Source organism: Trachemys scripta, chromosome 3, assembly GCF_013100865.1.
Source record: "Trachemys scripta elegans isolate TJP31775 chromosome 3, CAS_Tse_1.0, whole genome shotgun sequence".
Lineage (NCBI taxonomy): Eukaryota > Metazoa > Chordata > Testudines > Emydidae > Trachemys > Trachemys scripta.
The window spans coordinates 189,576,267-189,589,499 of record NC_048300.1 but is presented as its reverse complement, the minus strand read 5'-3'; the positions used below and the strand labels follow the sequence as shown (position 1 = coordinate 189,589,499).

Genomic DNA, 13,233 nt, shown 5'->3' with positions numbered 1-13,233 from the left:
GATAAAAATAAGGATACTGAAGGTCTTAAGCCTTTTCAGCAATTTTGATCTTTAAAGTGTGTGCCATATTTTACAATTCAGTTTTCAAAACCAAGATTTCAAGCCCAAGAAAAAGATCAAGATCTTTAGTAGATATTTTGAGTGCCTGTCTACGACAGCCTCATCCACACCAACCTTTTTTCTTTTTCTTTGTTTGACTTTGGTGGAGTCTTGTCCAATGCCTCCATTCCCCAGGGCTCCGGACAGGGTTTTCCCAAGGTGTTGTGGTCCTGCTGATGCTGGGGGAGTGGGCGTAGGAGGTGGTGTGTTTTCGGGAGAGTCAAGACTACTCTTCATATTTGTGGTCTGGCCTAAGAAATGTGGCTATCAAAACAAAAAGTCAAGCAGTTATTGTAAAATGAGATTTTTAAGAACTGTTTCATTAGTTTCCTGGACTTACTGTTACAGGAAGTATAATAAACATTCAGTTTGCACATTCGGGAAGTTACTGTGATGGCTGATCCAGGTAATTACAGCAACTATTGTATCTGCTATTGCTGATATGTATGCATATTAATTTCTAATGCTGGAATAAAGGTCCACATACAAGAAGTAGTTCAGGGCTGGTAGTGGGAATTTCTATACAAGCAGAATGAATTTTCATTTTTAAATGTAAAGCTGTCGTCAATAATTTTCAGTAGTCTTTAATATGTACATTTAAAAGGTTTTTTTGAATAGTTATAAACATACAGTGATTTCCCCCATCCCAGCATCAGCACATCAACAGCTGTCAGATACAAATATGTAATATAAGGAACTCAACGATTCCAAAAAAATGCATGTACTAATAAAATAAGTACCACCCTACCTATGATATTTATTTCTACTCTTATGAAATGATGGATATACTGACACTATTAAATAAAAACAAGTATTTACCTCAGCAGAATTGTGATACTGTATAAAAGTAGCTGATATTGCATGACTGAATGGATCACCTGCTTTGGGAGCCATATCCTGTTTGACCAAAAGAGCCAAGTCCACCAACTAGAAGAGCAACAAAAGCAACAATTAAAGACCAGGTTCACTGAGATGGAATTAACTTGTTATGAACTGGTGACAGGTTTCAGAGGGGTAGCCGTGCTAGTCTGTATCGGCAAAAACAACGAGGAGTACTGGTGGCACCTTAGAGACTAACAAATGTATTTGGTATAAGCTTTCATGGGCTAAAATCCACTTAATCAGTCCATGTATCTGATGAAGTGGGTTTTAGCCCACAAAAGCTTATACCCAAATAAATTTGTTAGTCTCTAAGGTGCCACAAGTACTCCTCGTTGTTTTTGTTATGAACTACATCTCAAAAGTGAAGGAAGACACTATATCTGTATTGACACAAATGATGCTAATTCTAATCCTAACTAGACAAATTCAGCTGTGAAATAAGATGCAATTTCCTAGCAGTAACAGTAATTAAATGCTGGAACAGGAGGGATTCATCATTGACTGAAGTCTCTAAAGCGAGATTAGATATCTTTCTAAAATATCATCTTTAATCAGCTTGTAGGAGATATTCTGAAGTCCGTGTGCATGAGGTGTCAGACTCTTCTGGCCTTGGACTCTGTGAATGTCTGAATCCCCCTATTTATTTCCTTCCTTCATTGACTATGGAAAAAAATGGAAATTCTGCATTTCTCCCCATATGCTCAAAACTCCCTGGATGCTTACCCAACTCTGCTTGCACCTCAGTCTGCAGCAGTCAGGAGGGATTTTTTCCCCTTGAAGTACAATTGTACAAATGTATTCTGTGTTTTTTCCCCTCCACCTTCCTCTGAAGCATTAGGGTGTGACCAGAGCTAGAGATGAGACACCAGATGGGGTGGACCAGTGCTCTGAGGTAGCAGAGAGAATCCTCTCTCTCAGATGCCTGGCTGGTGTGTCTTGTTCACATGCTCAGGGTCATACTGATCTCCAGCTCTGGGGTTGGGAAGGAATTTTACTTCAGGTCAGATTGACAGGGATCGTGTTTTTTTTTTTTTTTTTTTTTCACCTCCCTCTGCAGTATGAAGCATGGATCACCAAGCAAGGATCATTAAGTATATCACTCCAAATCAATTTCCTGCCATTGCAGGGGCCTCAACTCTCCTGTTCTCTGCATGTGGCACACAGTTTAGCCTTTTGAAAAGTGATATGATTTGGTCTATCCCAAGTTATTGGGCTCAATATAGGGGTAACTGGATAAAATGTAATGGTTTGTGTTATACAGGAGGCCAGACTAGATGATCTAATGGACCCTTCTGGCCTGAAACTCTATGAAACTATAAATGCCTCTTTAATAGAGTTTGAACTACAATGAGTTATTTTAACTTAAAGAACTGGAAGTGACCTAATCTGTAACAGGAAGCTCTTCGAGATGTGTGGTCCCTATCTGTATTCCACACATTGATACACATGCGTGCCATGCAACTGAGTCCACAGATTCTTAACAAGAGCTGTCCATTGGCCCGCACACACGCAGTTGCTCTCCTCATGCTCCAGACCAAAGTCATAAGAGGTAGTGCTGGCTGCCTCCTCTCTCACCATGAATCCAACAGAATCTGAAGCAGAGGGGATGGAGGGTGGGTAGTGGAATACAGATAGGGTACATCTCAAAGAACTTACAGTTACATGTAAGTAAACTCCATTTCTTCACGTGCTGGTCCCTTTGTGTATTCCATATGTGGATGACTGACAAGCAGTATTCAGACCAGAGGTTGGTGCAAGGATGCCAACAGTAAACTTTGAGTCCAGGAACTACAATTCCAGGATGCACAGGAGGAGGAGGAGGAAACACAAGAAAGAGGAAAGAAAGAATGTGAGCTCTTTGAAAGAGTGAATGGAATAAATCTTACCTTTGCTGTTATCAAGCTTCCTGAGTCTTCCTCAAAGGGGTACAGGTGCAAAAGTCCTGACTAGGCCCTTCAGGAATCTATACATTGTTGGGTGAGTAAAAATGGAATGCTCATCTACTGGAGGAAGGACTGCACTGATCACTGCAAGATGGACCCAACAATGAGCTAAGGAAAAGACCCAAGTTCTTCAATGACAGGAGATAATCTAAAATGACTGGCATATCCACAGAGTCTGAGGAAGACTGATTGTGCTGTGTCCAGGTATAGAAACATCTCCATTTAGATAGGTAGTAGTTCCTGGCAGAATCTTTACTACTCTGAGTAAGAATGGCTTGGACAGCTTCTGAACAGGAGTGTTCCAGTTCTAAAGCCCATCCACAAACCAGTTTGTGAAGTGAAGTGAAGTGGGTCTGGGTGGAGGTGTCTGATTTTGCAGTCTTCCTGAGTTAGAAGATCTGGCAAGGGATGGATCCTGATGGGAGGACAGGTTGACATTCTCAGAAGTTCAGGGAACCAAGTGTCTGGACTGGTTGGGTGTTATGAGAATGACTCTGGCCCTGTCATGACAGATCTTTCTCAAGACTTGGGGTAGCAGGTGAATGGGCAGAAAGGCATATCTGAGTTGGTCTGACCATCATAACAGGAAAGCATTGTCCTGGGCATCATGGCCCATACCTGCAATACAAGGGAAGTTTCCTGTTCATTTGGGACATGAAGAGATCCCATTGAGGTGTTCCGCCTGAGTGAATCTCTAAAAGCTGTATATTTCCCCCTCATGGTCTGCAGAGAAATACCTGGTAGGTCCGTGTCTTGGATAGTGATGCAGTTTCAGAACATTCCAATGCCTGACTGCTTCCAGAAAGAGGGGCAGAGGTCTTCCTCAACCCTGCTTGTTTATATAAAAGGCCATAATGATATTATCCAACATTATTTGGATATGGAGCGAATACATGACGGACCACTCTCCGTTCCAGCAGGCTGATGTGCAGTTTGGTGAAAGTGCCCTGTACAGTGTGGTCCTTCAGGTGAGTGTCCCAACACAGAAGGGATGTATCTGTTATGATGGTGGCACTGGGGCTGACAGTGTTGAAGGGGACTCCCACTTGCACTTGTTCCAGGTTCATGTGAGAGAGGCAATGACGTTGGTGGGAACAGTCACTCTGGTGTTCACATGGTCCTTGTCTGGTAAATAGAGAGACCAGAGCCAGGTCTATAGGCAGCTTACAAAAAATCTGGTGAATGGTATCACATAAGCACATGAGACCATGTGGCCTAGTAGGGAAAATCATACTTTGAATGTAGTGTTTTTGTTTGCAAGTAATGTGCTATCAGATTGCTCATTGATTGAAATCTTTCTGCAGGGAGTAAATATCCTTCTGAAATTGGAGTTGAGTGTCACTCCAATAATGTTTATTGTCCTTGTGAGGGTCAAAATGGACTTTTCTTGGTTTAGGCAGAAACACCAGTATTTCTACAAGATGAAGCAAGAACAAAGTTGCTAATCTGACCTCATGGTAGGAGTGATCTGTTCGGAGCCAGTCAACCAAGTACGGGAAGGCTGTGCAGCCATTACATCTAATTTGGGGTGCCACCACAAAAAACAACTTTGTGAATACTCTGGGTGCTGTTGCTAGTAGAAGGGAAGGACACTATATGAAAGTAGGTGTCCTCTATGTTGAAAGCCTCGAACCACATTTCCTCCTGTACAAAGGGGATTACTGAAGCTAGTGTAACCATCCTGCATTCTGACTTTTGAATAAAGATGTTCAGTTGTCAAAGGTCCAGAATGGGTCTCCAACCCTCATCTTTTTTGGGGACTAACAAATATGGGGAATAGAACCCTCTCCCTTCATACTGAGATTGCACTTGTTCTATTGGCCACTGTTGGAGAAGAGTATCTGCCTCCTGGCAAAGAATCTCCTCATGAGAGTGGTCCTTGAAGAAGAACCAGGAATGGGGTTTGTGGGAAGAAAGGGAGATAAGTTTGATGGAGTAATCATGGTGGATGATTTCTAGAACCCACTTGTCTCTCATGAGAGAGTCCAAATTGTGAGCAAAAAAGTGAGAGAAGGCTCCCAAAGATTGGTGGGGAGGGGAGCGGCAAGGGACAAAATAGAAGTGGTTGGCATCCATAAAGATAGGTAATTCTCAACTGAGGCGTCAAAAGTAGCCTGGGTAGATGGGTGGCAATGGGTGGAGATCGTGGATGTAGAGGGAGCTGAAAATCAAGGTCTCTAAACTCTCTGTTGCTTGCATGGAGGCTCAGCTGAATGCTGATGGTAGAATGTTTGTGGAGGGGGTGGTCTTGACCTATACACTTGTCTGGCGTGTTTTCTCTTCAGGGCCAAAATGCAAATTCTCAGGGAGCAGAGGGTCAATCTCGAATCTTTAAATGAGCGTAGAGACTCATCAGTTTTCTTGTTGAATGGTAAGTCCTATATGATGTTCTGCACCTCTGCATGGAACCATGAAGAGTGAAGCCAAAACTCACACCTCATAAACAGAGTAGTGGCTAGCCCTCTAGATGCCATGTAGGAATGTTTTTGCCACTAGTCTGCCTTCCTAAACAAAGGTTTGATTTTGGGCTCCGTCCTCATGGGGAAATTTGTCCTTAAAGTCTGCCAGTGTAGAGCAGTTGTTAAAATCATATTTCACTAACAAAGCCCGACAATTAAGGCTACGATTATGTTTCGGAGGTTGTGGAAGTCACGGAATCCGTGAGTCGGGTGCAGGATGAAATAGCACCTCTCAGCTCTTTTACCTGTGGGGGTGCAGAAGGGACACTATGGCTGGCTCCATGATGATCTCATTTACCCGGAGTGCCACTTTGCTTGCTGTTGGTTGCAGACTGTCAAGGAGCCAGTGTTGGGAATCCTGGATCTCCTCCATAGGGATCTGAAGGTCATATGCTATCATCTACAGTAGTTCCTGGTACTGCTTATGGTTGTCTGGCAGAGATGGTGAAGACAGAGTAATTGCTTTGTGCAGAAATGAGGATGAGATTCCTGTCAGTACCTGCAGATGTGGCTCAATTTCAGCCTCCAGGAGATGCTGTATGGGAGAGGTGCATAGGACTCATGCACAGATCCTGGATGCCTGCCATATGGGTCCCATGAACCCTAGGAAGGCCAAAAGGAGGGGTTAATCAGCTGAGAGGAACCTTATGGCATTGGGTAGCAGCGGTTCTTGGAAAAGTCAAAACTGGGAGGAGGGCATCCAGTTCTCCTCAACTCCCTGTCAGGACTTATCTCTCTGCAAGGAGATGAATGGCTGGCCAGAGTATCTGACTCATCCAAGTCAGAGACCTGCTCTAGCTCTACTCATGGGGTATGGAAGGTGAACACGCCTGAGTCAGGGTTGGAGCAGGGAGGATTCTTGAGTTACTGAAGTAGATTTGTCCTCCGGTGTGGCGATATCTCTCAGGGGACCGGGTCTGAGAGGAGAGGGGATGAGACATGAGTGTCCACATGTCCCAGGGTTCAGGGTGTACGGGCGGTCAGGACTGATGATTCTGATGCATCCCAAGAGGTTGCAGATGGCTGATCCTTAGAAGAATGGGCTGGGACTGCCATAGAGTCAGGTCCTGCATGCTTAGATGAGCCAATGGATGCCAGTCTTTATGTTTAGGAGTCAGAGCCATCAAGAGAACCCATGGATCCTTTTTCTTCTGTGTTTTAACTGCCTGCCTGGGGCCTTCGGCAGTTCTGAGCCATTAGGATGTGTGTATGAAAATTTGCCCAACTTGGATGGGGTCAGGGAGGGATCTCTTCTCTCAGGAACAGACCTGAATGGGGATCTGTCCTTGCATCCATGAGAGTGCCTCTTACTCTTATAGAAGCCCTGAATGATGTGTCCTTGGATTTAGCAGCTTTAGGCTCTGCTCCCTAGTTCATGCTTGGAGAGCAATTGCACATATGTGGGCCAACAGACACTGCTTTTCATGAACCTCTGGACTCGGGCACATGTGGAATACATATAGGAATCAGCACTCAAAGAACCACCTTTCTCATCACCTTTTATAAATTTACTGAGTAATTTGTCTACCTAAAGAGGCTTGGCCCCTACCTTTTATTTACAGTTGGGATGACTGAATCCAAGTGAATTGCCAGAACTCACATAGAAAAGTGAGTGGTTTCAGTGGCCTCCTAGCTGCCGATCTTTTGCTATAACCGTTAGCCAAAAGTGCCATTTACACACCAGAGCAATGAGCACAGTACAGTACAAAAGCTCAGATACAGCCAATTACATGGAAGTTAGAAAGGAATCCAGAGATAGTCCCTTGAAAGGTCAAATACACTTTGAAGAAATGTTAACACACAGCCTGAAGTGCCTGCTGAGATTAGTTGAAAGATGTTTAAGATTACTAGTTACATTTGTTCTGCTGTAACACAGCAAGTATAGCACATTCCCTTACCTGTGCCACAGTCTCGTATGCTAAATATGCCAAAATCTCCATGGCAACTGCATTTGGTTTTATTTCCATGCTGCTGCAGTCCAGCCAATCACGAAACTTGGAAGCTTTCTTGGCTGTCAGTTCAAAACAAAGTGAACAGAAGTTAATGTTAACAACAGATCTACCCTCTTATTTGCTACTACTGTAAGATTGGGTGACTCTTCAGGAGCTAATACATGGCTTTATCTTACAGTAATATGGGTTTATTATTTTAAACACACTGCAGTTTTAAAATTCAATTTCTATTACAACTAAGGGAAACATGGAAAATAGTCTTTTGTCTTAATTTTTAATAAAAGTACATGTGCCATTTAGCACATTACTGTATTATCTGGTTTGCTTTACGCTAGGCAATGAAATTGTGAGTATGATTCTCCTCACTAGTTTTACACCAGTAAAACCCCATTGATATCAACTAACAACTTGATTGATATTAAATGTGAGGGGAAAATGAGGCCATGTTTATTCAAAAATTATCTATCTGATCATTTAAAAAAATAATCATGATCTCCAGTTCATCAACATTCAATGTTATTTTGTAAACCGAAGATTTATATTTGTGCTGAATTCTGATTATAATTTTTAGGTTTAAAAATGGCATTATCACAAACCTCTCATTAGCTGAAATCACCCCAATCTGAAGTACCATTTACCTAATGGTTCACAGATGTGTGATGCCAAATTACAACTGAGCTTTCAAAACATATTGAATTAGGAAAAGAATAAAGGCTTACAAAACATGTTTTCCTACATTTGCTGACATTTACACAGAGCGCTATTTTGGATGTGTCATTTATTTGCACTTTATGATACATAAATGAATCACTCATGCACCCAATTCAAATGCCTTGTTATAAAGAACAAGATAAGCGTCTCTCATTTAAAGACACCATTGTGTTCAATTTTGTATTGTAGGGTCATGTGCTATTTTGTCATGCTTTTCACTAGCTCTTTCACCTCATTTTCTCTTTGACCTTTAACCCGAAGCCTTAGTCATCTCTTAACCGCTTCTGTAGTGATGTTTTGCTACATGATCAAGCCCATTAATTTATAACCCATTATAGTTGTAGCCCACAAGCATTTCTAGTAAGCTGGTTTTCAGTGCTAGTAAAGCCCTAATTCTGTCATCATGTTATTAGTGTTGGAATGGCGTGTACTGATGAATTTGGCTAATGTTGAATAAATTCCACAGCAGGAGGTTATGGCTTAAAATAGAAAAGCCTCTTTAGTAAGTTCTTTGTATTGTCTATGGATGTAGAAATAAAAAGGAAAACATACTACCATTAGTTAATTTTAGATACCTTCAGAAGTAATCACAACCTGGAGGGTGTACTTCATTAATCAGCTGTGTATAACAATACCAAGGTAAACTGCATACAAATGTGGTTATTTTAATACATAAACTGGTTAAAAGTTTTATCTGTCTATTTATGGATTTTATACTAGCACTCAGCACCAGAGTATTTGTATTATATGAAATCTGGGAAATATAAAAATAAGTAAAATAGTCTGCCTGATCTCAATACAGTGTAATAAATTAGCATCACTTAGAAGTTCTGAGGACAGAGAACCTAACATACTCTTTCATGCATTAAATAAATACATTTCCAAGAAATGTATCAATTAGGTTCTACAGTGTACATAAAGTAACTGCACATCTAAATACTATACAGGAGTTATGTGATAGTACTTACAAAAGCTTAACTGACGACTTTCACAAAATTCTGCATACTGGGCTGAGTCCATCATTCGTGTTTGTCTTTCTGCTCTCTGAAAAACAACGGGTAGATTTAAATAATGCACCTTATTCAAACAAGAACCACATACTGCAAAATAAATGCCACCCACAAAATTCTGACGTTAACCCAAAAATTAAATGTTGTTTTGACAGGAATAAGACGCACAAAAACAACACACAGTTGGGTTATTTCTCATGGGCAATATTTGCCAACGGTAAGATTCAGAATTTTGATTCCAGAAGTTTGCTTAAATATGTTCCTTATGCAGCACAACAGTTGGGGCTCAAGCCTGCAAGGTGCTGAGTACTATGGCCCTGAGCCAGGAAAACACTTAAATACACATTTAAATTTAAGTCAGTGAGTAGTCCCACTGTGTGCTTAATGTTAAGCACATACTTGTGTTTTCCTGAGTCAAGGCCAAAGGGCTTAGCGTCTTGCATAACTGAGGCTATGGCTACACTAGAGAGGTTACAGCAGCCAGTTGCACTGATGCAGTTGCACCGCTGTAACTTCGCAGCATAGCTGCTCTAAGCCGACGGGAAAGAACTCTCCTGTCGACTTAATTAATCCATCCCCAGCGAGCGGCAGTAGCTCTGTTGGCAGGAGACATTTTCCATTGACATAGCACTGTCCACACCAGCGCTTAGGTCAGTGTAGCTTATGTCACTCGGGAGGTGGCTTATTCGCATGCCTGAGTGACACAAGTTATACCAACATAAGTGATAGTGTAGACATAGCCTGAGCCCTAAATCCTTTTGAAATAGACACTAATGAAACCGCTGTGGGAATGCACTATGTCAGCAGGAGAGCAATAGAGGTGAACTCTGCTCCACACCAACTTGGTACATGCAGCAGCACTGGGATGGTGATTGCTGGCATTTTAACTGATAACATGTGCCTTCATTTTTATTCTTCAGAAAGCGAATGCAGCTAGGAGAGGAAGAAAGTGAAAATTAAACAGGGTAATTAATTAAATCCCATTTGAGAAAAAAAACATTCTATAGGATAGTTTTAATTGTATTTCATACAGCTATAGTTAAATGTAAAATAAATTCTCATGTAACACAGTGCCTCAAAACAGTTGAAGTATTCAAACCGAACACAGTTATATATAGCAACCCCTCCAAATATCTCCAACACCATATTTAGGCCAAGATTCAACCACACATTTATATTTATATTTAATTTTAAGCACATTTGAGTCCCATTGACTTCCATGGAGCAATACTGATTTACACTAGCTGAGGATCTATCCCATATAGTAGACTTTACACCCTCTGTGACAGTCTATACTGTTATGTTCACCACTTTTACAAGACTATGATAAATTTTGTACAAGTATGCCTTGTGAGATATCGTTTGAAAAGTCATCATCTGCTGAATATCATTATCCGGTTAGAATTTGTGTAGCAATACTATAAGTGAAGTTTTGAGATTCTACTGTATGACAGTTACTAAAATATGCTGTAATTCCAGGTAACACCCACAAACCAGTTTTTCAGAGACAAAGACACACTGGCCCCCTGCCAGGTATTAAAGAGCTATCACCAGTTTAAGCGGCCATTCTCCAACAGGGGGAAATGTGTAAACAATAAATTTAGATTTCATCACAGGGATGGGTCAGACTTCACATCCACAAGAGACTACTTGTCACCAGCACCTCAGCTGGGGGTAAGCCTCCAAAAGGGGAGGGTGGAACAAGAATGAGAAACAGTGACCTCCAATTTACCTCTCTCCTCCTTCATCTCTGCTTATGACATCAATGCATCTCAAATAACTGAACTAAGGGAGAGGGGTTCTAGGCTGAAAGGAGACTCAACCTGTGAAATTTACTGCAGCGTATGTTGAGACAAAACCTTTTTGATTTTAAGTTCACCTAGCTTTTGAAGTTAGATATTAGCTTGCATTTTATTCTTTTATTTTATGTTGTAACCAATCCTGACTTTTATGCATCACCACTTGTAAAATCTATCTTTCTGTAGTTAATAAACTTATCTTATTGTTTTATCTTAACCAGTGTATTTGGATTAGGGTGTGTAAGAAAGTCCATTTGGGATAACAAGGCTGGTGCATTATCATTTTCCTTTGATGAAATGACAGACTTCATATGAGCTTATACTGTTAAAAAGTGTATTGAGCAGTACAAGACGCACATTTCTATGGAGACAAGGCTGGGACTTAGAATTTGGGGGTGTTGCTCTGGATGTAGTTCATGAGTAACTGATCAAAGTGTTAGCGTAATTTAGCTGGGAGCGAATTTGCATAGTGAAGGCTGTATGAGCAGGCCAGAAGTGGATATTCTGACAGCAAAGCAGTGTAAACGGTACCCGAGGCTAGGGATTAAGGGGACACAGCTTTTTAATGGTCCAAATCGCCACACCCTTCATAAACTGGAGGCAGGCAGAGGTGGTTAGATGATACTAAAGGATTGTCCTTTTAGGTAGCAGATAGCAGTTCACTCAAATCTCTCAAATAAGAAAAGTATGTTACCTTAATCTTAGAGAGGGGAGTGTCACCTCCTTCCAAACTCTAATTTAACGAATAAAGGAAAACCATTCAACCTAACAAAAGCAAAATTTTGGCACCAACAGTACAATCTTAGAATAGGAGTGGCCAATTGAACCACAATCCATAAATTTACACTTAGTGCATCTAGCCAGAGTTAACATATCAAAATTACAAACCAAACAGCGATAAATGTGGTATATCTTGACTTTAGTACTTTTTTTTTTAATACGGTCTTGCATGACCTTCTCATAAACAAATTAGGGAAATATAGTCTACATGGAGCTACTATAAGGTGAGTGCAGAACTGGTTGGAAAACTGTTCCCAGAGAATAGTTATGAAGAGTTCAAAGTCAAGCTGGAAGGGCATATCAAGTGGGGTCGTGCAGGAAACAGTCTGGGTCGAGTTCAGTTCAATATCTTAATAAATTATTTAGATAATGGTATAGAGAGTACATTTATGAAGTTTACGCAGACAATATCAAGCTGGGAGGAGTTGAAAGTGCTTTGGAGGATAGGATTAAAATTCAAAATGATCTGGACAATCTGGAGAAAGGGTCTGAAGTAAATAGGATGAAATTCACTAAGGACAAATGCAAAGTACTCCACTTAGGAAGGAACAATTAATTGCACACATATAAAATGGAAAATGACTGCCTACGAAGGAGTACTGTGAAAAGGGATCCAGGGGGCTATAGTGAATCACAAACTAAATATGATTCAACATCAAGAAACAGTTGCAAAAAAAAAAAGAGCAAACACAATTCTGAGTTGTATTAGCAGTAGTATGTAAGCAAGACACGAGAAGTAATTCTTCCTCTCTACTCCACACTGATAAGGCCTCAACTGGAGCATTGTTTCCAGTTTGGGTGCCACATTTCAGGAAAAATGTGGACAAATTGGAAAAAGTCCAGAGGACAGCAACAAAAAAAGATTAAAATTTCTAGAAAACATGACCTATGAGGAAAATTTTTTAAAAATGGGTTTGTTTCGTTTGGAGAGAAGAAGACTGAGGGGGAGACATGATAACAGTTTTCAAGCACATAAAAGATTGTTACAAGGAGAAGGGCGAAAAATTGTTCTTGTTAACCTCTGAGGATAGGAGAAGCAGCAATGGGCTTAAATTGCAGCAAGGGAGGTTTAGGTTGGGCATTTGAAAAACTAGGGTTACCATATTTCAACAAGCAAAAAAGAGGACGGGAGGAGCCCCGCCCCTGCCCCTCCCACTTCCCGCCCCCCCAGAACCCCCAACCCTCCCCCCGTTCCTTGTCCCCTGACTGCCCCCTCCTGGGACCCCTGCCCCTAACTGCCCCCCAGGACTCCACTCCCTATCTAAGCCTCCTTGCCTCTTGTCCCCTGACTGCCCCAACCCTTATCCACACCCCCACCCCCAGACAGACCCCTGGGACTCCCACGCCCCATCCAACCACTCCCCACCCCGACAGCCCCCCCAGAACTCCCAACCCATCTAAACCCCTCTGCTCCCTGTCCCCTGACTGCTCCGATCCCTCTCCCCACTCCTGCCCCCTGACAGCTCCCCCCAAAAACTCCCAGCCCCCCACCCCCCCACTCCTTGTCCTCCTGGGACCCCTGTTCCTAACTGCCCTCCAGAACCCCACCCCCTACCTAAGACTCCCTGTTCCTTGTCCCCTAACTGCCCCCTCCTAAG

At 41.8% G+C, this 13,233-nt stretch overlaps 1 protein-coding gene across 11 annotated transcripts in view; it reads right to left on the bottom strand.

Moving 5' to 3' along the window:
- SUPT3H (SPT3 homolog, SAGA and STAGA complex component) overlaps positions 1 to 13,233 on the bottom strand; it is a 438,440-nt gene that overhangs the window by 68,363 nt on the left and 356,844 nt on the right. For all 11 annotated transcript variants that reach the window (XM_034766666.1, XM_034766665.1, XM_034766667.1 and 8 more), the window contains 4 exons: positions 9,015 to 9,090; positions 7,282 to 7,394; positions 919 to 1,026; positions 175 to 363 (listed from right to left, as the gene is read on the bottom strand). In XM_034766666.1, the coding sequence (XP_034622557.1) occupies positions 175 to 363; positions 919 to 1,026; positions 7,282 to 7,394; positions 9,015 to 9,090 (486 nt within the window). The remainder of the gene's footprint in view (positions 1 to 174; positions 364 to 918; positions 1,027 to 7,281; positions 7,395 to 9,014; positions 9,091 to 13,233) is intronic.